Raw genomic sequence first — 23,944 nt, 5'->3', positions numbered from 1 at the left:
TACCCAAAGAGCTACTAGCCAGGTCAGCATGAAGGCTAGTGTTTCCTATCAGCAGCACACAAATACGGAGGGAACACAGTGCCCATGTCAAACACCAGCTGGTGTTTCTATTTCATAAGGCACTATATCAATGTTTTTGTTGTTGCTGCACCAACTCGCTGTGTTGCTTACCTGAAGTTTTTGAGACAGTTCATGGTTGAGAGCCTGGACATCGTCCAGCTGCTGCCGGAATGTTACCAACACGTCTTGTTTGTCACAGATGTCTTTTTCCAGCATTTTCATAGCTAGTTCCATCTCTTGCTTCATACCAATCTGAACCTCCAACTCTTTCTCAACATCCTAAACCAGCCAGACAGAGGTGGAAAGTTTAAATTAGTTTCCACACAAACGGATATTCCCCCAGATCCCATTCTGGTCCTTCAGGGAGTATTTAAACTACAAATTGGCACAGCACGTGGTGGTGGTACCATTGGGGCCCATTCAGTCTTGGGGCTCTCTCTTTGAAAGAGTTCCCCATAGCCCTGCAATTTCTTCCTTGCAGCATGGTGACTCAGTGGTTAGCACTGCTGCCTCTCAGCACCAGGGTGCCAGGTTCAATTCCAGCCTTGGGCAACTGTCTATGTGGAGTTTGTATGTTCTCCCTGTGTCTGCGTGGGTTTTTTCCAGGTACTCCGATTTCCACCCACAGTCCAAAGATGTGCAGGTCAGGGTGAATTGCCCGTAGTGTTAGGTGCATTAGTCAGAGGGAAATGGGGCTGGGTGCGTTACTCTTCGGAGGGTCGGTGTGGACTTGTTGGGCCGAAGGGCCTGTTTCCACACTGTAGGGAATCTATCTATCCAATTGCCTTTTGAGAATTCTGATGGAATCTGCTTCCAACATCGCTTTGCACAGAGCACAACACCTTGTGTTACAGGATAAGGTAAAGGGATGCTGTCCCTAGGGTTGGTGTGACTCGATGGGTTGAATGTCCTGCTGTCAGGATTCCATGATTCTAACTCGTTGTGTGTAAAGATTTCTCATCGCTCCCTTGTAGCTTCTTTACCATTTCCCATAAACCTCTGGTTACTGATCCTCGAGGACACTGGAAATCACTCACTCAAATTGCCCCACGATCACTGCATTTCACTTCACAAAGTAATAGCCACCTGACCAATTCATAATGATGACACTCAAAAGAACATGGAGTCAACTCCGAAATTACTATTGAGAACCACAGACCTTTTACTAAATTTTCTTCTCTTTCTCTCATTCCTGTCAAATTCCTAACCCAACCAACACAAATTACTCAAGGATGGAGTGCCCAACAGTGTAGTTTCTTGCAGCTAAAACTCAAACAAATGTTCCTTTAAAGACTTAATATAATAAAGTGGAATCAAATCCCAGAGCACTTGCAGTAACCTCTGCTCACGTGCAAATCTAAGGGTCACTGCGCTACAGGCGAGGGGAGAGGTTCAGAATGTTCTTCCTGTGATCTCAGACAGTCCATTCCAGACCCTAACCACTGAATTGAGCACATCACTCTGCACCCCAACAACCCATCCAAACCGGGCTGAATGGCCTACTGAGCTCTAACTGCTTTATTATACTGTTGGAGACAGGACATTTGGAGGGGTATGGACCAGGAACAGGCAGGTGGGACCAGTTTAGTTTGGAATTATGTTCAGCATGGACTGGTTGGACTGAAGGATCTATTTCTGTGCTGTGTGACTCTGTGAGCAGGAGTTAGTTAGCTCAGTTTGTAGGAGCGCTACAAATTGTGATGTACAGGGAGCAGTTGGAGTAAGCCAGTCAGCCCCCGAGATTATGGCTGATCATCTACATTGGTGTTGTTTTACTGTGCTATTCCACGTTGCTTGACGTCATTAGAAACTTCAAATGTATCAGTTTCGGTCAAAAACCCTGTGGCGTGGAAATTTTCAAAGATTCCCCAACCTCAAAGCTAAGCAACTTCTCTTTTTCTTAGTTCGAAACAGCTTGCCTTTACTGTGCACCTGGCACTAGACATCCACACTGCGCCCTCCACACACCCAAACACACACACACTCTCAAGATGGTCCATCCCAGATCCTAACCACTCAATGACTGCAAAAGGTTATCCTCATCTTACCATCACTCCTTTTGTCAGCCTCCACCAATCAATGCCCTCGGATTCTTGATTCTTCCACCAATGGGACCTAGTTTTCTCTCTCTCTCTCTCTCCACTCTGCCCAGACCCCTCGTGATTTTGAAAACCTCAATCAAAATTCCTCACATCTGTCTCTGCCCAGGGAGCACCTGCCCAGCCTATCCAACTACTGATTAACTAAACCACAGAAATATTTACACAAACCCAGAGAATGGATTTATAATACAAAAAAAAAACTCACCTGACTCAGGGTACTGGTGAGTTTAGACACCTTTCACTGGCTGATTGAACAGGAACAGTCTAGTGACCGTAACAATGTCAACTATTTGGACTTGAGAATCCGAGTTCCCTGATTAGACCTAATTAACAGCCCCAATCAGTGAGCCCTGGCTGACAGATATAAACAGGAGGGCTAGGGGTTCTGTTCACTCAGAGCTGGATGAGTGTCAAGGACTCTCCCCGTGTAAATAAAGGGTGACGGGATCCTGGCCTCCTTGGGAGTTAATTCAAACAGGAAAAGATAAACCTGAACAGGACACATTTTGGGCTAGGACTTGGACTGTAACACATTGGCCCAGGATCTGCAAGGTCAGATTCAACGCATGTTTCCAAAAGAGAATCTGATCATTATCTGACAGGGAGAACACAGACCACACCACTCTGGGAAACATGGCAGGGGGCCAGCATGGGAGACGGGCTGAATGGTCTCCCCTTGTGCTGTGATCATTCTATAACCCTATCACATTGTAGTGACCGACCAAACGGAGCTGCGTCTCCTCCTTCAGTTGTTTCCTGGTCTCAGTATGGACATCATCTGTCCCCTGGCGAGGGGGTCTCGGAACCTGGCCCTCCACATTCCCATCTGGCTTTCCCACCTGCAAAAGACAAAAGCATTGAACTTTAGACCTCAGAAATTGGGCAAAATGTCAGAACAACAAAACAGTGCTAAATTCTTTCATGACCTACAGACACTAAAAATTCCATCCCTGGATTGACTTTTAAAAACCAGCTATATTCAGTGTTTTGCCCACACTAGAATCATCCTGTTGTGGGTATTTGACCAACTGATGGAGGACCTCAGGGGGACAGGTGATGATTGTTTATTTAATGCTCAGATATGGAGAGGAACCACTCAACACTGAAGCTTCCAGCTCTCTCCGGTGGATACAGTTCACCCTGAAATTACAGCTTGCACATTATAATTCTCACATTTCAGCATCATGTCCTATATTATTTTTGATTCCCACCTCCTTCACAGACACTGGCTGTTCTTTCACCCACCTCCTCCAATAGTCTGGCTTTTAGCCACTGGTCTTAATAATCTGAATGCCCTGTGAATGCTATCCATTTAGCTTCCACATGCTTGGCTAGTTTTGTTTGTGACCGACTACCATTAATCATTAACTAGCTTAACCCCTACCCCTACACAGAGATATTAAGCGTACTATTTATGAATTGCAACACCACCAGGAATAACACCTCGTGTCTGGCCGAAGAGAGCTATCTCAATGTGTTATTTCGGTCAGTAGACTTCATGTCTCGCTTTTTAGCTTTGGCCTGGAACACCGCAATGGGAAGACAGTGGCGTAATGACAATTGGACTGACCAGTAAACCACAGGCAAGGCTAATGGAGACATGGATTCACAGAATCAGACACTATAGCAGAGGCCCTTCAGCCTATTAGGTCTGTACTGTCAAAAATACACAACTGTCTACACTGGTCTGACTTTCACACATTCAGTTCACAGCCTTGAATGTCATGACACATCAAACACTCATCCAGGACGGCTAGTAAAATTAAAATTCAGTTAATAAAGATCTGGAATTAAAAATCTTGTCTCAGTAATGATGATCATGTGTACTACCACTGATTGCTGCAAAACCCATCTGGTTCACCAAAGTCCTTGAGGAAATTATATCTGCCGTCCTTAACTGGTCTGGTCAGACTCCAGACCCACAGCAATGTGGTTGATCCTGAACTACCTTCTAAAATGACTCAGTAAACCACTCGGATCAAGGATCATTAGGGACAGGCAGCCAGGACACCCACATCCCATGGAAGGGTGAAGAAACTCAGTGGGAACAAGAGCTTATAACAGCACAAAGACAACACGGGAGTATAGGACCTTCAATCTATCATCGAGCTAACATCCAATCTCCTCAACCAATGGGGATTTAAAAGAATTGAGAAGAAACTAGAGAAGCGACAGAGAAATAGAACCTTGAGAGTGACTTATCACCACGTGATAAAACTGTTCTCTTTCTACAGTGTGGCCTGAATCCCATCAAGTGTACCTGCAGAGTTAAAAGGTCCAGACTGATTGGAATATTCATAATTGGATCCAGTTAACATGGAGCTACTGTCCCATCAAGATCCAGTGAATAAAGTACCTCCAGAGATGTTCTTTTCAGCGAACCACGCCCAATTTGTGGGAATAAATCACTATTAGATCAGCAAACGTAATACAGGGGTTTAAGCGCTCTTGCCCCAACTAGGGATGCCAGGCAGAAACTGGCTGCTGAGACTAGTTCCCATTTCAGAGCTGAAACAGCAATCGAACTCTTAACAATTCATACAAAATGGAAACAACGTAAACACATTAACTTCACCCAGCTATTGTTCAGGGGGTTTTATTCAGCCAATAGGTTAGGAACAGGTTGCGGCAGCTTAGTTCCAGCATGTTTGATTTAAAACGCTGAACTACCTCAGGATGTCCCACCACAGCAGAGATGCTACATAAACGCAGGTTCTCCTTATTGAAATTAATTTCCTACTGTTTTAAGGAAGGTGGTCAAAGTGATTGGAGATGAATTTTAAGCAACACTGTGCTCCCCTCCTAATGTACCTACTTCCATCTTCTTCCGAGTCGAGTCGGAGTAGAAGGCATTTTCCTGCTTAATTCGTTCCGTCTCTTCCTGCAAGGTGATGATTCGGTTGTTTGCTACTGCAAGCTGTAAATGGGGGTTGGGGGGGGTGTGGGAGTAATGTAAACTTTAATCTTCCATAAAAAACAGGATGCACTACCACACAGTATGAAAGCGGCCTGCACCCCTATACCACGCACTACCCCCACTCCCCGACAGGCAGAACACAGCGAAAGAATATGGCTCACAGAGCTGCGACTGTCTCACACAGCCAATCGGCCCATCAAGTCTGCTCCACCATTCAATCCTGGCTGACATATTTCTCAACCCCATTCTCCCACCTTCTCCCCGTGACCCTTGATCCCTTTACTAATCAAGAACCTGTCCATCTCGGTCTTTAATATCCTCAATGACTTGGCCTCCACAGCCTTCTGTGACAATGACTTCCACGGATTCATCACCCTCTCGCTGAAGAAATTCCTCCCCATCTCCCTTCACCGAGGCTGTGCCTCAGATCAGAGTCTCCCCTCCCAGTGGAAACATCTTCTCCATGTCCACTCTACCCAGACCTCTCAGTATTGATTCCCCTCATCCTTCTAAATTCCATCAAGTACAGACCCAGAATCCCCAGCTACTCCTCATCTGACAAGCTCAGTGTACTCAACAAGTCAAAGTCCAGGCCAAAAGGCACCTAGATGAGCAAAGTCCACCCTGGTATTCAAATCCTCCTCTGCCATCACACCGGTATGGTCAGACATTTACTGCGATTCTCTCTCTAACACCCAGCCTGCCACATTGTCTCAGACAGATCACACAGAAGAACGAGGCATGAACTGCACCAACTTCCACTGACCTCTTCGGTAAGCTTTGTGTTTGATTTCTCCAACGCATCCACTTTTGCTTGTAGATTATTTACAGTTGCACTGCAAGAAAAACATTTATGTTAATTGAATAACTTGCAGGTTTTGGATTTACAGCACAGAAACTAGCCATTTAGCCCAACTGGCCCACCTCATCCCTCTGTTCTCTCCTCCCTCACAGGTTTACATCAGTCTATATTATTCACCTTGAGCAATCACTGTGGGAATGGCCACCACATTCTTATCACCTTAGGTTTCCTCCGGGTACTCCAGTTTCCTCCCACAGTCCAAAGATGTGCACGTTAGGGTGGATTGGCCATAGGAAATTGTGGATAGTGTCCAGGGATGTGCAGGCCAAGAGGGTTAGCCACGGGAAATACAGGGTTACAGGGTTAGGCTCTGGTTGGGATGCTTTTCGGACGGTTGGTGTGGACACAATAGGCCGAGTGGCCTGCTTCCACACTGTAGGGACTCTCTGATTCTTAAAATAAAAGTCTCATGAATTCGCATATTGATTTATCAGTGACTTTCATATTGATGTCCTATTTCTGGACTTCAGCACAAACGGAAACATCTCCTCAAAGTCAACCCTATTACATGCCTTGGAGAATAATTAACACCTCAGTAAGTGCACCCTTCAATCTTCTCTGTTCTGCAGGCAGTGTCCCAGTCCGTTCAGAGTTTCATTATCATCTTCCTAAATCATTTCTTCATTGGCATCTTCCTCAACACCTCGATTGTTTCTATAACTTGGAGACCCGAGCTCTCCAGCTGTAAACAGCAGCTCTGTAATCACTTTACCAGGGGACAGTGAGCAGGGAGGGGTTGCTCAGTCTGTGATGATTTGTGGAAGTTCTGACCCTGACTCTAAAGTAGACCTAGTCCTGCACCAACACATCATTTCATACCTTAGGTGTCGATTAAGTTCTTCCACGTAGTTTTTCTGATCCAAAATGGCAGTAATTTGCCCATCCCTAGGGAAGGAGATAATTCCTGCTTTTAAATCGGTTGAGTGCGCAACAGTTAAGCAAACATTAAAACGTGACAAGGTCACCAACTCCTGGTGGCATTCTCTCATTAATGCTCCCCCCTCAGAATCTGAAAGATTAGACCTCCCTTGTAGCCCAATCACATCCAGACTGACACTCCGATACAATACTGAAAGAGTGCTGCATTTTCAGAGAGGGCAACTTTCAGGCAAGACCATTAACCTCCAATCACTTGTCATCCGGGACTGAAACATAGGAAGTAGAGGGAGAGGCGATTCAACCATGCTCTGCCATTCCGTATGATCGCGGCTAAGCATCCAACTCAGTCCCCTGTTCCTGCTTTTTCCCCCATATGGTGCGGCTGTACAGGACATTAGTTAGGCCACTTTTGGAATATTGTGAGCAATTCTGGTCCCCTTCCTAACGGAATGAAGTTGTGAAACTTGAAAGGGTTCAGAAAAGATTTACAACCCTGCCAGGGTTGGAGGGTTTGAACTACAGGAAGAGGCTGAATAAGCTGAGGCTGTTTTCCCTGGAGCGTTAGAGGCTGAGGGGTGACCTTATAGAGGTTTACAATATCATGAAGGGCATGGATAGGGTAAATCAACAAAGTCTTTTCCTGGGGATGGGGGGAGTCCAGAACTAGAGGGCACAGGTTTAGGGTGAGAGAGGGGAAAGATATAAGAGACCTAAGGGGCAACTTTTTCACACAGAGGGTGGTACGTGTATGGAATGAGCTGCCAGAGGATGTAGTGGAGGCTGATACGACTACAATATTTAAAAGGCATCTGGATGAGTACATGAATAGGAAGGGTTGAAGAGGGTTATAGCAAAAGTGAGTTCTGCAGATGCTGGAGATCAGAGTCGAGAGTGTGGGGCTGGAAAAGCACAGCAGGTCAGGTGGCATCCCAGGAGCAGGAGAATCGATATTTCGGGCAAGAGCCTTTTATCAGGAATCCTGGCAAATGGGACTAGGTTAGGTTGGGATATCTGGTTGGCATGGATATGTTGGACCGAAGGATCTGTTTCCATACTGTACATCGCGATCATTCTTTAATCCCTTTAGCCCTGAGAACTATATCAACTCCTTCTTGAAAACATTCAATGTTTTGGCCCCACCTACTTCCTGTGGGAGGGCATTCCACAGGTTCCCCACTCTCTGGGTGAAGAGATTTCTCCTCATCTCAGTCTGAAATGGCCTTCCCAATATCCCTAGACTGTGACTGTTTTGCTCATTGGGAACACCCTTCCTGTGTTGATCCTGTCTAGTCCTATTAGAATTTTATAGGTTTCTATGAGATTTCCCCTCTTTCTTCTAAGTTTGAGCGAATATAGTCCTAACTGAACCAATCAGTCCTACCACCCCAGGAACAAAAGAAAAACACAAAAAACTTGCTGGAAAGCACCCGTGAAGAAAAGTCAAAAGTTAACATTTCTGGTTTGGCGAGCGTTCCTCAGAACAGGAAGAGTGTCAGTCTGGGAAACCTTTGCTGCACTCCCTGCATCACCGGTACACCCTTCCTCTAATAAGGAGGCCCAAGCTGCACACAATAATATTCCAGGGGTGGTATCACCAAGTCCCCTGTATAAGTGCAGCAAGATATCCCTGCTCCTGTACTTTGCTGACCCAAGATCCCATGGAAACATCTGGCAGCAGGGGATTTATTCAGTGTCGAAAGCAACATTCCTGCCTCAGTGAGCATCCCTATCAGATGACCCAGCCATTGCCACGTTGCTATTGGTGGAATCCTGCTACGTGTGAATCACTGGTCACATTTTCTGATCTACAACAAGCAGCTGCACTTAAAGATTTTCTGTAAACTGCCTCAGGATGTCCCAAGACTGCCAGAAGTACTACAGAAATGCAAATCTAATTTACAGGTTCTCCACAACAAAATGTTACATGAATCGCTCAATTCAAGAGAGTTATTTTCAACCATGAATGGCCAGCGTTTCACGAGAAGTATTGTGTACAGGTGTGGGCGCCACATTACAGGAAGGACAGGAACCCATTGGGCACAGCGCAGAAGTGATGTAAGAGAATGGCTTCAGGAACAAGGAGAGATTGAAGAGATTGGAGCTGTCCTCTCTGGAGAGGAGGCAGCTGGGAGATTGAATAAAAGTTTTCAAATTAGTGAGGGAGCTGGACAGGGAGCAGCTGGTTCTGCTGGGGGGGGGGGGGGGGGGCGTCGGTGGGTGCTGGGGATTGCGCGTTGAGAGAGAGAGAGAGAGAGAGAGAGAGAGAGAGAGAGAGAGAGAGAGAGAGAGAGAGAGAGAGAGAGAGAGAGAGAGAGAGAGAGAAAGAAAAACAGTGACTTGCAACTAAAGCGAGGGTGACGTGAGAGAAGTCTTTTTCACTCAGAGTAGACAGGGTCTGTGGTGGCAAAGCCAGAGACAACAGAGGCATTGGATAGTTATTTGGATTGAAATGGGTGTCAGGGACATGGGGAAAAGGCAGGAGACTGGCGCTAGGGAATAGATCCAGCGCAGGCACAATGGGCCAAATGGCCTCCTTCAGTCTCATAGTTCTGTGAAATTCACTGCATAACTTAGGAGCCAGCTCAAACTCTTCAGGCACAGACTGTGGTGGTGGAGTTTTTGATTTGATTTGTTGTTGTACCCAAGTACAGTGAAAGGTTGTTTTGCACACAGTACAATCAGATCATAATGTACAAGGACAGACACAGCTCTGGGTGTTTCAGCAGATCGATGTCTGGTAATGGTGTTTGTTTGTTTGTTTGTTTATTTGTTTATTTATTCTGCAGCAGGGTACATTAGAAGCCAAAAGATAACGAACTGTGGATGCTGGAAATCAAACCAATACACAAATTTCTGGAGACATTCAGCAGGTCTGGAAGCATCTATGGACAGAGAGAAACACAGTTAACATTTCAGGTCCTGTTCTGAATAAGGGTCACTGGACCTGAAGTGTTAACTCTGTTTCTCTCCATAGTTGCTTCCAGACCTGCTGAGTTTGTCCAGCAACTTCGGTTTTTGGTTAACATTATAAACCAGTGTGTCGCTTGCCCGGGATCATGCTGTGCATCTGTGGCAGTAAACTGCAAAGTGATGGACTGACTGCAAAGACTTGGGCATATGCCAGAAGTATGGAAGGTTCACGCACAGAGTTATCCAAGAGGATTAGATAAAGCAACGTTACACAGGGTCACTTACCCCTCAGCACTTTTACTGCTGTGGGCTCCGTCCTTCAAATACAGCGAGAAGTCGATCACTCCCACCTGAGGCACACAGAACCAGAGTTAGGATCATGGCCCATCATTTCACAGAACCTTACAGAATAAAACAGGGCTCACTACATTGGCAGAAATATACACGACTGTTAATCAGCATCCACACTGCCGGACACTCTCAGTATCTACCACCACAATCTAGTCTTCCAAACCAGCTTCAGAATTACAAAAGAGCTTAAATGGGATAGAATCAGAGACTTCTTCACTTGGTTTGGGAGTTGGAGAGCAAGTGGACACACAGACAGCATGGACCAGTTGGGGTCAAGAGTGTGGTGCTGGAAAAGCGCAGCAGGTCAGGCAACATATGAGGAGCAGGAGAATCAATGTTTCAGGCATAAGCCCTTCATCAGGAATTCCTGATGCTGCCTGACCTGCTGTACTTTTCCAGCGCCACACTTTTCGACTCTGATCTCCAGGATCTGCAGTCCTCACTTTCTCCTAATGGACCAGTTGGGCCAAATGACATGGTGATGGTGTATGTAAATTCTTTTTTATTTATACTGATAGACATTTGCAATTCACATAGGCGTTACATATCTAAAAAGACACACAATAACCTTAAGGGTTGTCAGCGCATATTTTTATCAATATGCAGTGAGCACCTACAGATTGTGTGTTCAGTGACCCCATACAATGAACAGCTTTTGCCCAAAAGTTCGATTTTCCCTGCTCCTCGGATGCTGCCTGACCAGCTGTGCTTTTCCAGCACCACTCTAATCCAGACACAATAACGATGAGGAGGTGTTGGTGTTGGACGAGGATGGACAAGCTCACACAACACCGGGTTATGGTCCAACAGGTTTATCTGGAATTACAAGCTTTCAGAGCGCTGCCCCTTCATCAGGTGACGTGAAGGGAAGCACAGAATTTGTAAGCAGAGAGATCAAAAGATCATACGTAGGGTGAGAGTGCAGCGCTGACGTAGGGGGCAGAGTGTGCAGCGCCGACGTAGGGGGCAGAGTGTGCAGCGCCGACGTAGGGGGCAGAGTGTGCAGCGCCGACGTAGGGGGCGAGTGCAGCGCCGACGTAGGGGGCGAGTGCAGCGCCGACGTAGGGGGCGAGTGCAGCGCCGACGTAGGGGGCGAGTGCAGCGCTGAAGCAGGGGGCGAGTGCAGCGCTGAAGCAGGGGGCGAGTGCCGCGCCGACGTAGGGGGCGAGTGCAGCGCCGACGTAGGGGGCGAGTGCAGCGCCGACGTAGGGGGCGAGTGCAGCGCCGAAGCAGGGGGCGAGTGCAGCGCCGACGTAGGGGGCGAGTGCAGCGCCGACGTAGGGGGCGAGTGCAGCGCCGACGTAGGGGGCGAGTGCAGCGCTGAAGCAGGGGGCGAGTGCAGCGCTGAAGCAGGGGGCGAGTGCAGCGCTGACGTAGGGGGCGAGTGCAGCGCCGACGTAGGGGGCGAGTGCAGCGCCGAAGCAGGGGGCGAGTGCAGCGCTGACGTAGGGGGCGAGTGCAGCGCCGACGTAGGGGGCGAGTGCAGCGCTGAAGCAGGGGGCGAGTGCAGCGCTGACGTAGGGGGCGAGTGCAGCGCTGACGTAGGGGGCGAGTGCAGCGCTGACGTAGGGGGCGAGTGCAGCGCCGACGTAGGGGGCGAGTGCAGCGCTGAAGCAGGGGGCGAGTGCAGCGCTGACGTAGGGGGCGAGTGCAGCGCTGACGTAGGGGGCGAGTGCAGCGCTGAAGCTGAATAATAGGTTTCTGCAGAGTAGGACAGTGTGAGTGAAATGTCAACAGCTGAATAGCAAGTGAAGGGATGACCCAAGATCTGATTATAGGTCCGATCCCCAGCAACACCTTATTTTTAATATTTTGTAATCATCTCCCTGCTTCAGTTAATCTGATCATAGGCATCCCTTTACTTGCTATTCAGCTGTTGCCACTTTGCAGATGGTTAAAAGTGTCAGACAGTGAGTCGAGGATAACTCCATGCTCCTACCTGTGTATCGAGGTCTTCACCCTTCATACAAAGATTGACATCAATGACATTCAGCCCAACCAGGAGCCCAGCGATCACTGCTCCTTCCTCTTCCATCATCAGAGCGTTGGTTTCATAAAACTCACTGGTGAAGAGATGATCATAAGGATTGAAGCACAAGCCCATTCTCAAACCTATCCTGCCATTCTATCCTGTGGTTGAATTCTACATCCCTGCCTGGCCAGGAAACGTAGTCATTTCAAACATTAACTGGAATGCTCCACTCCAGAGCGACCGTGGATTCTCAAAGATTCACACGTCTCAAAGTGAAGGAAACTCACCGCTGTGAATTTTCATCACTAGTTCCAAAACCTGACAGTAGCACAAAGCCAATTCCATCATTTAATATTGGGATAAAAGGTACAGAATTTGCACATATTAACATCATTTTTTCTTTTAGACCTACAACAATAAGTAACACAGGAAGTGAATGTTTTGCCGCTGACAAAGTCACTGAAATGAAAAACTGTAAACCAGTGGCATATGGGTGTTGGTCTACCTCTGTCAAAGGGTTTAAATGGTATCTAGGTCAGTCACTCCAGAACCGGTGTGTGCCTTCTGCAGAGTTAATGGAAGGCTGCTTACACTGAGGGTTTATGACAGAGAGAGAGTGAAGGAGCGAGAGCAAAAGATAGAGTGCACGAGAGAGACAGAAAGAGAGAGCGAAAAAAAGAAAAACAGTGAGGAGAGTGTGAGAGAGACCGAGAGAGACCGAGAGACATGAGCAAAACAAGTACAAAAGTTGTTTGGACACTGGGAAGGAGACCCGGCTGAAGTCAGGTACGGGATTAGTCAGTCCAAGGATAAAAAGGAGATTTCTTTAGCACAGTTAAAGGAAATAATTGACCTCCCTGAAAGAAGAGAGTTTGTGGAATACCAGGATTGATTGTGAAATGCCCATACCAGGAGTGTTTGGTTGGAATTATTAAAAGACTGAGAAAGTCTGAGCTCTCATTTGTGTGAATATTGAAAAGGAAACACTTTCCAGTTCACAGCAGCAGAACTGAATGGTGACAGTTACATTCCACTTACCAGATGATGTGTAGGTTTAAAGTATCGTGTTGGGAAGCAAATGGGACTTTAATTCAGTGTTCAGAATCTTTCAAACTAACATATTTTAATATCTTGATTTTAAATGAAACATCTCATGCACTAATCTGTTTTATTGTTAAAAGCACGCACTGGCTACACATTTGCTTACGTGCTTCAGTGAAAGACCATCTTGTTAAATTTCAAAGACTGATCTGTCAAGCCAGATCTTATTCTGGGACCAGACACGTCCAGCACTACCATCAGCTGGGATCACAGCCATTGGAAAACTTAGCCCTATTCTGGAAACACGTGGAAAACGTTCTTAATGTGGGTAAAAGGCATCTCAGGAGGTCAGCAATTCAGCACAAGCAGCTCAGCAAGAGAAGCTGCAACATCCAAAGGAGAGATCTCCCCCATGACGCCCACTGACATCATATCTAATGTTGGCCTTGCTGCCATGGCAACCCTCACCCTGTGGTATCAGTCCTTCTGATATCCCTCGAAACTGCCCCTTCAGTGGTACCCACACCATGAAGGGGACCAGAAGGCCTACCCTCCTGCTGTCTGGGAAACAGCCACTATCCCCAGACACCACCCCTAGCTAACACCTTCCCATGGATACCGGCAACTTCCTGATCCGGGTCACCAGGAATATTGAGCCCAAACTGGAGTGAAGCGATGACTACAAGGCCAAACCTGTCAAAAAATTCAGGAACACAATTGGGGGTCACTTGGCTCAATTGACCTGGGATCATCACAAACCCTTTCGCGTGAGTAAGAGATGTGCAAACACAGACCTGAGCAGATCCTTCCGATTAATTAACGCCTTCATATAATCTGACAGCTTCTTCTGCATCAGAGCCAGACGTAACCATGCTCTCCCTCTGCCAACCGGAGTCCTACAAACATCAAAAGTTACTTTGTTAAAGGACCTACGAAAATGCACATTGTTGTTGTACAATCTATGTTTAAGGGCTGTTTATCAGCGACAAACTGCAGTAACATACAAATGAGGTGCAGGTGTTAGCCAATCAGCCCATGTAGCCTGCTAGCCCATTCATGGCTGATCCTGATTGTAGCCTCAATTCCATATTCCCAGCTGCCCCTGCTCAGTCAGGAATCTATGGACTAATCCTTTCAAAATATTTAACGCCTTACTTTAAAGGCAGCAAGATATAGGAGCCTGGGCCATTCATCCCCTCTAAAACCTGCTTCACCATTCACTGAAGTCATGGCATGATCAGTTTATTTCTCTTTATTCACTCAGGCCATGTGGGCATTATCGGTAAGGCCCTTTGAACTGAGTGGCGTGCCCAGCCAGGTCAGGTACAGCCACATTGCAGTGGGTCTGGAGTCACCTGGAGGCCGGACCAGGGTAAGGACGGCAGATTCAAAGCTTAAAAGGGACACTAGTGAACCAGATAGGATCGTGCAAAAACAATTGTCATGGTGACCATTTCGGAGACTGACCACATACCCCAGATTTACTGCCTGGATTTTAGAGTCCATCAGCTGCTGTGGTGAGATTTGAACCCACATCCCCAGAGCACTAGCCTGGGTCTCTCAATTACAGGTCTGGTCAAATTACCTCAGCAACGCCATCACCCTCTAACTCAGATTCCAATTTCATTCTCTTGTATCTTTGGAATCCTCAGCACCCAAGTGTCTGTTGATCACATGGTAAAGAATTCCGAACTCCACCACCCATAAAGGGAAAGTTGATTCTCCTCATCTCAGTCTGAAATGGCCAGCTCCTTATTCTGACCTTGAGATGCCCCCACCCATCTGATTTCCCAGCCCCTCATGGGGAGGTGGGGGGGGGGCAATGTTTTCCCAGCAACGTCCCAGTAAGGCCTCTCAGGGATCTTATCGAAGAGCTGGCTTCTCGAATGTCACGGCCCCAGTCAGTATACTCACTTCAGACCAGGCAGGTCTTTCACGCTGACTGTGATTTCACTGGCTTCCGGGCACAGTTTCTCCACCACCTCCAACGCTCCCCAGAACGACTTGTTCTGCCCCAGGAATGTTTTCTTAACTGGGGAAAAACACACAGAACGGACAACACTAAAACACTGGGGAAAAGAAAATCAGAAAAAAAAACAACTTTGGGGGAGAAAGAAACAAAGTTTAGACAAAGCCACAGACAGTCATCTACCTTTAACAGACCCAGAGATAAAACCATCACAACTTCACAACGGCTCTCAGGAAATTCGGGTCGAAACACAATCAAAGGATTGGTCGGAGTGAGATGGAACATTAAGCAACAATGTGAACCTCTGTCTACAGTATGACGGCTTGAAGCATTGAGGGGTCAGGAATCCCTGCACCGTGGGTTTGACAGTAGGTTCAACAATGACCCCAGCACCAGCACCTAGTTCATTTCTAATCGTGATACAGGATTTCTCCAGGCAATCCAATTCATTGCAGATGTTGAGGAGTTGTTATAAGTTCAGACAGAGCAGGGAGAGGCCATTCAGCCTATTGCAGCTGTGCTGGCCTCTTCAAAAAGAGCTATCCAGTCCATCCTAGCCTGCACCCCAGTCACTCCCTACAACCCCAGCTCCAAAATATTATCGGATTCCTTCTTGGAAACTCCTATTGAAACTGCTTCTTCAGTCTTTCAGGCAGCATGTCCCAGACCACAACAGCTCACGGTTTTGGAAACAAAGTCAGTGCTTCCTCCTGCTTCTTTTCTTGCTGATCTTCAGCGTCCCTCTGGTACCTGCCAGCCCAGCCATTGCAAAAACCTTATTTCCTCTGTTAATAATAGGTGTCATATCCCGAGGAGAGGGGGATTTCAAGACTTGGGGCACATTTTTAAGGTAAGGAGGAGAGAGATTTAAAGGGACATGGGAGGCAAACTTTTTTTTTTAAAATAGTGAGTGGTTCATATGTGGAATGAACTTCCAGAGAAAGTGGTAGATGTGGAGACAGTTACAACATTTAAAAGACATTTGGATAAGTTCATGAACAGGAAAGGTTTGGAGAGATATGGACCAGGAGCAGAAAGATAGGACTAGTTTGGTTTGCGATTATATTTGGCATGGACTGGTCGGACCAAAGGGTCTGTTTCTGTGCTGAATGACTATGATTCTATAAACACCTTGATCAAACCTCCCCTTAGCCATCTCTGAGCAGAGCCAAACAATCCCAGCTTCCCCAGTGTCTGTGCAGAGAGAACCCTGCTCACAAGCACTTCCTCTTGTTATTTTAGCTTCCAGTTTTTCAGTTGACAATACTGAAGGTGCATCCTGTGCTTGGTGATATTTTATTGCAGTTTAACATTAAGACAAAACAAGGCCCAGCCTAAAGCACAAACCAACCAGCATCAAAATGGGTGGAAACCTGAATCAATTTTTAAAAGTTCTCACCCACGGGTACAAATCCCCCCCAGGGTCTCTCTATCCCCATAATCATCTTCAGCTCACAACCACCTGAACTCTCTGCCCTCCCTCAATGCACCCTCTCTCTGTCTCTCACACCTCCCTTCTCCCAAACACTGGCCTCCCAAATTTCCTCAATTTCCCTTGCTCCATCGCCGGGGGGATAAGCCCTCATCTTCCTGGAACAATACACTCTTACAATTCCCTCCTACAAACCTTCCCACCTCTCGCTCTCTCACTCCTCCCTTAAGACATTCCTTTAAAAATACCTCGCTCTGTGACCACCCTTTTGGGAATCTTTACAAAAGCTTCCTCAAGGTCAAAGGCAGTTTAGTCATTATTCCTGTGAAACACTTTAGGACAGATTACATAAAGTTAGAGAGTGTTTTTACAGCATGGTAAAAGACCATTCAGCCCATCAGGTCGGTTATGGCCATCAAGCATCCAACTATTCTCATTCCATTTCCCAGCTCCTGACCCATAGCCTTATATCCTTTGTAACTTTAAGCACACACTTAGATATTTTTTCAATGTCTCGTTGGATTCTGTATCTACCGCTCTCTTAGACAGTGAGTTCCAGATAACCTCCATCCTCTGAGGAAAAAGACCCTTTCCCCAAATCCCTTTCTCACCCCAAACCTGCACCCTCTGGTTATTGACCGCTCTATAAGGGGAAACGTTTCTCCCTAATAATCCTGTTTACGCCTCTCACCTCCATCATAGAGATGTACAGCAGGGAAACAGACCCTCTGGTCCAACCCGTCCATGCCGACCAGATATCCCAACCCAATCTAGTCCCACCTGACAGCACCCGGCCCATATCCCTCCAAACCCTTCCTAGTCATATACCCATCCAGATGCCTCTTAAATGTTGTAATTGTACCAGCCTCCACCACTTCCTCTGCCAGCTAATTCCACACACCTACGGGCGGCACGGTGGCACAGTGGTTAGCACTGCTGCCTCACAGCGCCAGAGACCTGGGTTCAATTCCCGCCTCAGGCGACTGACTGTGTGGAGTTTGCACATTCTCCCCGTGTCTGCGTGGGTTTCCTCCGGGTGCTCCGGTTTCCTCCCACAGTCCAAAGATGTGCAGGTTAGGTGAACTGGCCATGCTAAATTGCCCATAGTGTTAGGTAAAAGGGTAAATGTAGGGGAATGGGTGGGTTGCGCTTCGGCGGGGCGGTGTGGACTTGTTGGGCCAAAGGGCCTGTTTCCACACTGTAAGTAATCTACCACCCTGTGTGGAAAAGTTGCCCCTTAGGTCTCTTTTATATCTTTCCCCTCTCACCTTAAACCTATGCCCTCTAGTTCTGGACTCCCCCACTTCAGGGAAAGGACTATGTCTAATTACCCTATCCATGCTCCTCATGATTTTATAAACCTCTATAAGGTCACCCCTCAGCCTCTGACGCTCCAGGGTAAACAGCCCCAGCCTGTCCAGCCTCTCCCTGTAGCTCAAATCCTCCAACCCTGGCAACATCCTTGCAAATCTTTTCTGAACCCTTTCAAGTTTCACAACATCTTTCCGATAGGAAGATCAGGATAGCATGCAATATTCCAAAAGTGTAACCTAACCAACATCCTGTACAGCTGCAGCGTAACCTCCCAACTCTTGTATTCAATGTCCTAACCAATAAGGGAAAGCATACCAAACGCCTTCTTCACTATTCTATCGATGCAGCTCTACTTTCAAGGAGCTATGAACCTGCACTCCAAGGTCTCTTTGTTCAGCAACACTCCCCAGGACCTTACCATCAAGTGTATAAGTCATGCTCTGATTTGCCTTTCTAAAGTGCAGCACCTCACATTTATCGAAATTAAACTCCATCTGCTACGCCTCAGCCCACTGGCCCATCTGATCAAGGTCCCATTGTACTCTGAGGTAACCTTCCTCACTGTTCACTTTTGGTGGACAATTTTCACCTCCAATTTTAGTGTCATCTGCAAACTACAAACTCTACCTCCAACGTTCACATCCAAATCACAATCAGTTCCCTCCCCTCACCCTTAGCCTCCTCTCCTTGAGGGAAAATACCCCGAGTCTCTCATCGACACGGTTGTTGGACGATGTACAGATACAACTTTAACCTTCTCCTGTGATTACCTGCCCATTCTACAACTCACCAGATCTTCCAACATCAAAAGGAATCAATCCCCCAGCCCCAGGATTGACACAGCAGTGAGAATCCCAGTTCACCCAGTACAGACCTGAACTACCCTGCTCACACACAGGAGTTGCACTATTCGAAGGTTCTTTCATTCATAATCACAATGCTGGATAACTGATGTATATTTTGTCAAACACATTAGAGACTCCAAACTAGTTTTGTGCACTATCCATCCTCACTCATTCCTTCTAGATCCCCCTGGGCCCAGCACGGAAACAGACCCTTCAGCCCAACATCTCCATGCTGACCAGGTTTCCTGAACTGAACTAGTCACATTCACTGGTATTTTTTAAAATCTTCTTTATTTATTCACAGGATGAGGGTGTCGCTGGTTGAGCCAGCATTTATTACCCATCAGCCATATTGCTGTAATCTGGAGTCACATGTAGGCCAGACCAGGTAATGAAGGCAGCTTCCTTCCCTGAAGGGTAGTAGTGAACCAGATGGGGTTTTCCAACAATCAACAATGGATTGCTGGAATCCATGGTCATAGTTACACTCTTTTTCCAGATTTTTATTGAATTCAAATTCCACCATCTCACGGCAGGATTTGAACCTGTGTCCCCAGAACATTCCTTGGGTCTATGGATTAACAATCCAGCAATCGTACTGCTAGGCCATTGGATCCCCTGTTTGACTCTAACCCCTTCCTATCCATGTACACATCCAAATATTTTTAAAGTGTTGTAACTATACCAGCCTGTTCTTCTCCCTCAAGCAGCTCGGTTAAAGCACACACCACCCTGTGTGTGAAAACAATGCTCTTCAGGTTCCTTTTATATCTTTCCCCTCTTACCTTAAAGCTATACCGACTGGTTTTGGACTCCCCAAATGGAAGAAAATGACCTTGTCAGTTCATCTTATCTAGGTCCCTCATGATTTTATAAACCTCTCTCGTGTTGTGGTTATTTTCGCCGAGCTGGGAATTTGATTTGCAGGTGTTTTGTCCCCTGTCCAGGAGATATCTTCAGTGCTTTGGAGCCCCCTGTGAAGCGCTGCTGTACTGTATCTTCTAGAATTTACTTGGTTCCGTTCCTGCTGCTTCCAGCTCTAGTTGTTCTTGTAGAGACCGGTATATTGGGTCTAGGTCTATGTGTTTGTTGATGGAGTCTGTGGATGAGCGCCATGCTTCTAGAAATTCTCTGGCTATCCGCTGTTTAGCTTGTCCTATGATCATTGTGTTGTCCCAGTCAAATTTGTGGTCAGTGTCACCTGTGCGTGGGGCTACTGGGGACAGCTGGTCGTGATGTTTAGTGGTTAGTTGGTGTTCATGGATGCGGATTACTAGTTATCTGCTGTTTGTCCTAGATAGCGTTTTGTGCAATCTTTGCATGGAATCTTGTAAATTACATCAGTCTTGTAGGTTATGGGTATCAGGTCTTCTGTCCTGCTGAGTTATTGTCGGAGCAGGGCTGTCAGATTATGGCCTGTCACGAATCCCAGTGGGCGGAGAGGTCTGGAGCAGTTCTGAGACGTTTCTTATGTAAGGTAGCATGGCTAGTGAGTCAGGTCATGGCATGATCTTGTCGTGGTGTTTGTTAGGGATCTGCGGAGGAGGTTGTGGGGATATCTGTTCTTTGCGAAGATTCTGTAGAGGTGTTCTTCTTCTCTTTGTAGATCGGGTGTGCTGCAGCCCGGGTCTGTTGTAGCCCGCTTTAACAGGGCCCTTATGCAGCTTCTCTTGCGTGTGTTCGGGTGTTTGCTGCTGTAATACAGGATCTGGTTGGTGTGTGCCGTCTTTCTGTACATTCTTGTAGTGCGTTCACTGCTGTGTTCTTCCTACCATCACACCCAGGAATGGGAGTTTACAAACCTCAAAAGGTCACCCATCAGCCTCTGACGCTCCAGGAAAAACATCCCAGCCTATTCAGTCTCCCCTTCTAACCCTCCAACGTTGACAACATCCTTGTCAATCTTTTCTGAACCCTTTCAAGTTCCACAACATCCTTCCTATAGCAGGGAGACCAGAATTGCAAACAATATTCCAAAAGTGGCCTAGCCAATGCCCTGTACAGCCGTGACATCACCTCCTAACTCCTGTACTCAATGCACTGACAGATGAAGGCAAGTGTACCAAATGCCTTTTCCACCACCCTGTCTACCTGCAACGCCACTTTCAAAGAACTATGTACCTGCACCCCTCGGTCTCGCTGTTCAACCACAATTCTGATGCCCTTTCTCCCTCCTCCCCTTCCTGACTGGTGAGATGAGGGAAGGCGTAGGGAGGAGGTTCCTGAGGTCAAAGGGAGCTGGGTGCAATGGGGACTGAACAGAAGCCAGCGTCCCTGCTGAGGGTACTACAGTCTCCCAAGGATAGGAGCAGCCGCAAGAAAGGGAACCAGCAGTTGTTATGATCATGCACCATCCCCCGGACTAGAAACCCACCCCCCCCCATTGCACTGAGCTGCCCAACCATCACCCACTTCTCCCCTCAGCTGGAGAGTGAGGGGATTGGGGGGGAAATCAGAAACAGGTTTGAAATATCAGGACAGGTGTAGATAAAGCAAACCAGTTTCCCGTTAACGGAAGGACCAGGAGACACAAAGCTAAGGTTCTGGCAGAGATGGAAGGGGCTCAGAGGATGAGTATTTTTATCCCTACATGACAAGACCTGGGTGCCCACGAGGTAGACGTGGAGGAGATGGAAGACATCAGCAGGAAGTGAATGTGTGGGGTTCAGGAGGATAAAGTAGTGAATGTGAAGGATTTGCTCTATAGAGAGCAAGACAGACCCTGATGGGCTACATGTTCTCTTTCTGAGGAATAAAGACTCCAACTAAACAAGCCTCTCAAACAACATTCCCCCATCAACGCATTCACGTGTATGGTTTGTAAAATGGAGCTTAGGTTTGAGGCACCTCTTACTGAAAGAGAGAATGTCTCCCCAAAGACAAGGCAAGCTGTGTGTGGGCTGGAGTTACTCACCTTTAAGGCCATGTTTCAGACAGTGTTCCATCACCACAAAGAACTGCTGCAGAGGGGCGTAGTCAGAATCCAGTGACCGTCCCAGGTTTAACGCCGATTCAATGAGACCCTTGATGCTGAGTTTTGCCATGTTCATCAAGTTCAACCGTTCAATCGCAATGGGATCTTTGGGGTCTGAAAACAGATGATTTTTAAAAGTACATTAAACGTTTACACAAGGCAGCAGATAACAAATAACATTAACCTAGAAAAACTAGACACTTTCATTCATGAAAGCACAATCATACTCACGTAAAATCTAAGTGAAAGCGGACACTGGAGATCTGAAATAAACACACAAAATGCCAGAGAAACTCAGCAAGTCTGGCAGGAGTGGAGAGGAACAGAGGTAATGTTTTGGGTCAGATAGGATTCCACTCCAGAGGCTTCACACCAGCAGCACCCTCACACCACAACCCTGACTCTGTCACTGTTTAACAAGTCTCCCCTTAAATATATCAACACTATTTACCCCAATCACAGCTCATAGATGGGAGCTCCACTCCACAGATCAGGAAACACTAATCAACACCAGTGTCCAAGGGTCAGCAGGGAGAACGCACTGCGCTGTCCGAGGGTCAGCGCAGTCAGAGGGTCAGCGCTGAGGGGGCGCTGCGCTGTCTGAATCACATGTAGGCCTGACCAGGTAAGGATGACAGATTCCCTTCCCTAGGCAGGACGTTGATGACTCAGGTGGGTCCTGATAACAATGTTAATTTTGTGTTCCAGAATTTAATAAAGTAAATTGTTACATTTCACCACCTGCCATGATGAGATTTGAACCCAAATCCTCAGAACCTTAGCCTGGGGTTCAGGATCATCATTACCATGATACCAGTTGCTCCATTTCCTCCTTGTCATGTATTCATTTCAGACTCCAGCATCTGTAGCACCTTGTTACTGTAATTAAAATGCAACACTTTTCCTCCAATTCAAGTCAACATGGCCATAAGCTCTGACTTCTCATTTCATTTTCATTAAGGTATTGTTTTGTGGAGAATAAGTCACTTCAGTTCCTGACTGCTATGTGCACATCCATTACAACAGCTCTCAGAGAATGGAGTTAGCCAAAGATTCAGGTTGTCTTTATCACTCACTCAATCTCAAATCCTATAGGATTGGCACCACTCCATCAGACAACAGCATTCAATCACCTTTGACACCCAGTCCATCCACGGACACTCACTAGCAGCAGTGTGGCTCTGCAGAAACTCACCAAAGATCCTCAGACAGAACCTTCCAAATCACAGGCACTACCATGTAGAAGGACGAGGGCCACAGATAAACGAGAACACCACCCCTTGCAAGTTCCCCTCCAAACCACTCATCATCCTGACTTGGAAATATATCACAGTTTCCTCAGTGTCACTGGGTTGAAATGTTGGAATTCCTTCCCTAAGGATATTGTGGGTCTACCTACAGCACATGGACTAAGAAGGCAGCTCACCCCCACCTTCAAGGGGCAACTAGGGACTGGGCAATGAATGCTGATCCAGCTAGTGATGCCCACACACTTTGCAGGTTAAAGGTGAAGAGGTGCACAGTACTGAGTGGTCTACACTGTACGTATGTTGGTAACACAGACATTTCTAAAAGATCGATAGTCTATTTTGTTTCAGAGCTGCAATTTGTTTTATTCATTGAAAACCATAAGATGAACATAGACACACAAACAGCGGCACACTTGCAAGCCCCCATCTGCCCTTCACAGGTGCCATCATATCCAACTCTTCCTGCACTGCCCTGCAACCAGAATTGTCCCGATTTGATTACAACAGTTCCCTTGTTTAAAAGTTACTATTGAATCTATTCCAGTGCCCTTTCAGACAGTGGGTCCCAAATCACAACAACAACAACAACAACAACTCACTATCGAAACCAACTCCCTCATCTCCTGACTTGGCTCTCAGTGCCAACGTCTTTTTTTTTTAATTTGCTCTATTAAAACCCATCCAGATATTAAACACCTCCATTAAATCTCCCTGTAATACAGGAGCCATTTGGCCAACTGAGCTAGCTCCCCCTTCAATATCATCATCTTCAAATTCACCCTCACCATCCTTTGTACACGCTGTGATGCCAACCATGACTGGCCAGTAGTTGGGGTAGGCTCCCTACTACTATTCTCCTTGTCAAAGTCTGAAGGGCTGAGTGGTAGGAGAAAGTTACAAGTGAGTAGTAAAGAGAAGAGGACTTTGTCTTAAACAAAATTGTTGTTAAATCAATTCGAAACAACTTACCTTATTGAGGGAGACATTGTAACAAAGACTAAGAAGAACTAACACACAGATCCAACCCCTTTGGGACCCAATGACTGGCGTTTCCTTATGATGTCAT

The 23,944-nt window shown here is 46.8% G+C and overlaps 1 protein-coding gene across 7 annotated transcripts in view; it reads right to left on the bottom strand.

The window, feature by feature from the left end:
* Window positions 1-23,944, bottom strand: part of rufy3 (RUN and FYVE domain containing 3) — a 66,453-nt gene that overhangs the window by 20,967 nt on the left and 21,542 nt on the right. For all 7 annotated transcript variants that reach the window (XM_072583777.1, XM_072583778.1, XM_072583782.1 and 4 more), the window contains 10 exons: window positions 21,569-21,742; window positions 15,009-15,126; window positions 13,889-13,990; window positions 12,021-12,144; window positions 10,016-10,080; window positions 6,761-6,826; window positions 5,846-5,915; window positions 4,978-5,079; window positions 2,885-3,001; window positions 172-339 (listed from right to left, as the gene is read on the bottom strand). In XM_072583777.1, the coding sequence (XP_072439878.1) occupies window positions 172-339; window positions 2,885-3,001; window positions 4,978-5,079; window positions 5,846-5,915; window positions 6,761-6,826; window positions 10,016-10,080; window positions 12,021-12,144; window positions 13,889-13,990; window positions 15,009-15,126; window positions 21,569-21,742 (1,106 nt within the window). The remainder of the gene's footprint in view (window positions 1-171; window positions 340-2,884; window positions 3,002-4,977; window positions 5,080-5,845; window positions 5,916-6,760; window positions 6,827-10,015; window positions 10,081-12,020; window positions 12,145-13,888; window positions 13,991-15,008; window positions 15,127-21,568; window positions 21,743-23,944) is intronic.

The sequence above is a fragment of the Chiloscyllium punctatum genome, chromosome 14, assembly GCF_047496795.1.
Source record: "Chiloscyllium punctatum isolate Juve2018m chromosome 14, sChiPun1.3, whole genome shotgun sequence".
Classification (NCBI taxonomy): Eukaryota; Metazoa; Chordata; class Chondrichthyes; order Orectolobiformes; family Hemiscylliidae; genus Chiloscyllium; species Chiloscyllium punctatum.
This window is presented reverse-complemented; position numbering and strand designations above follow the sequence as displayed.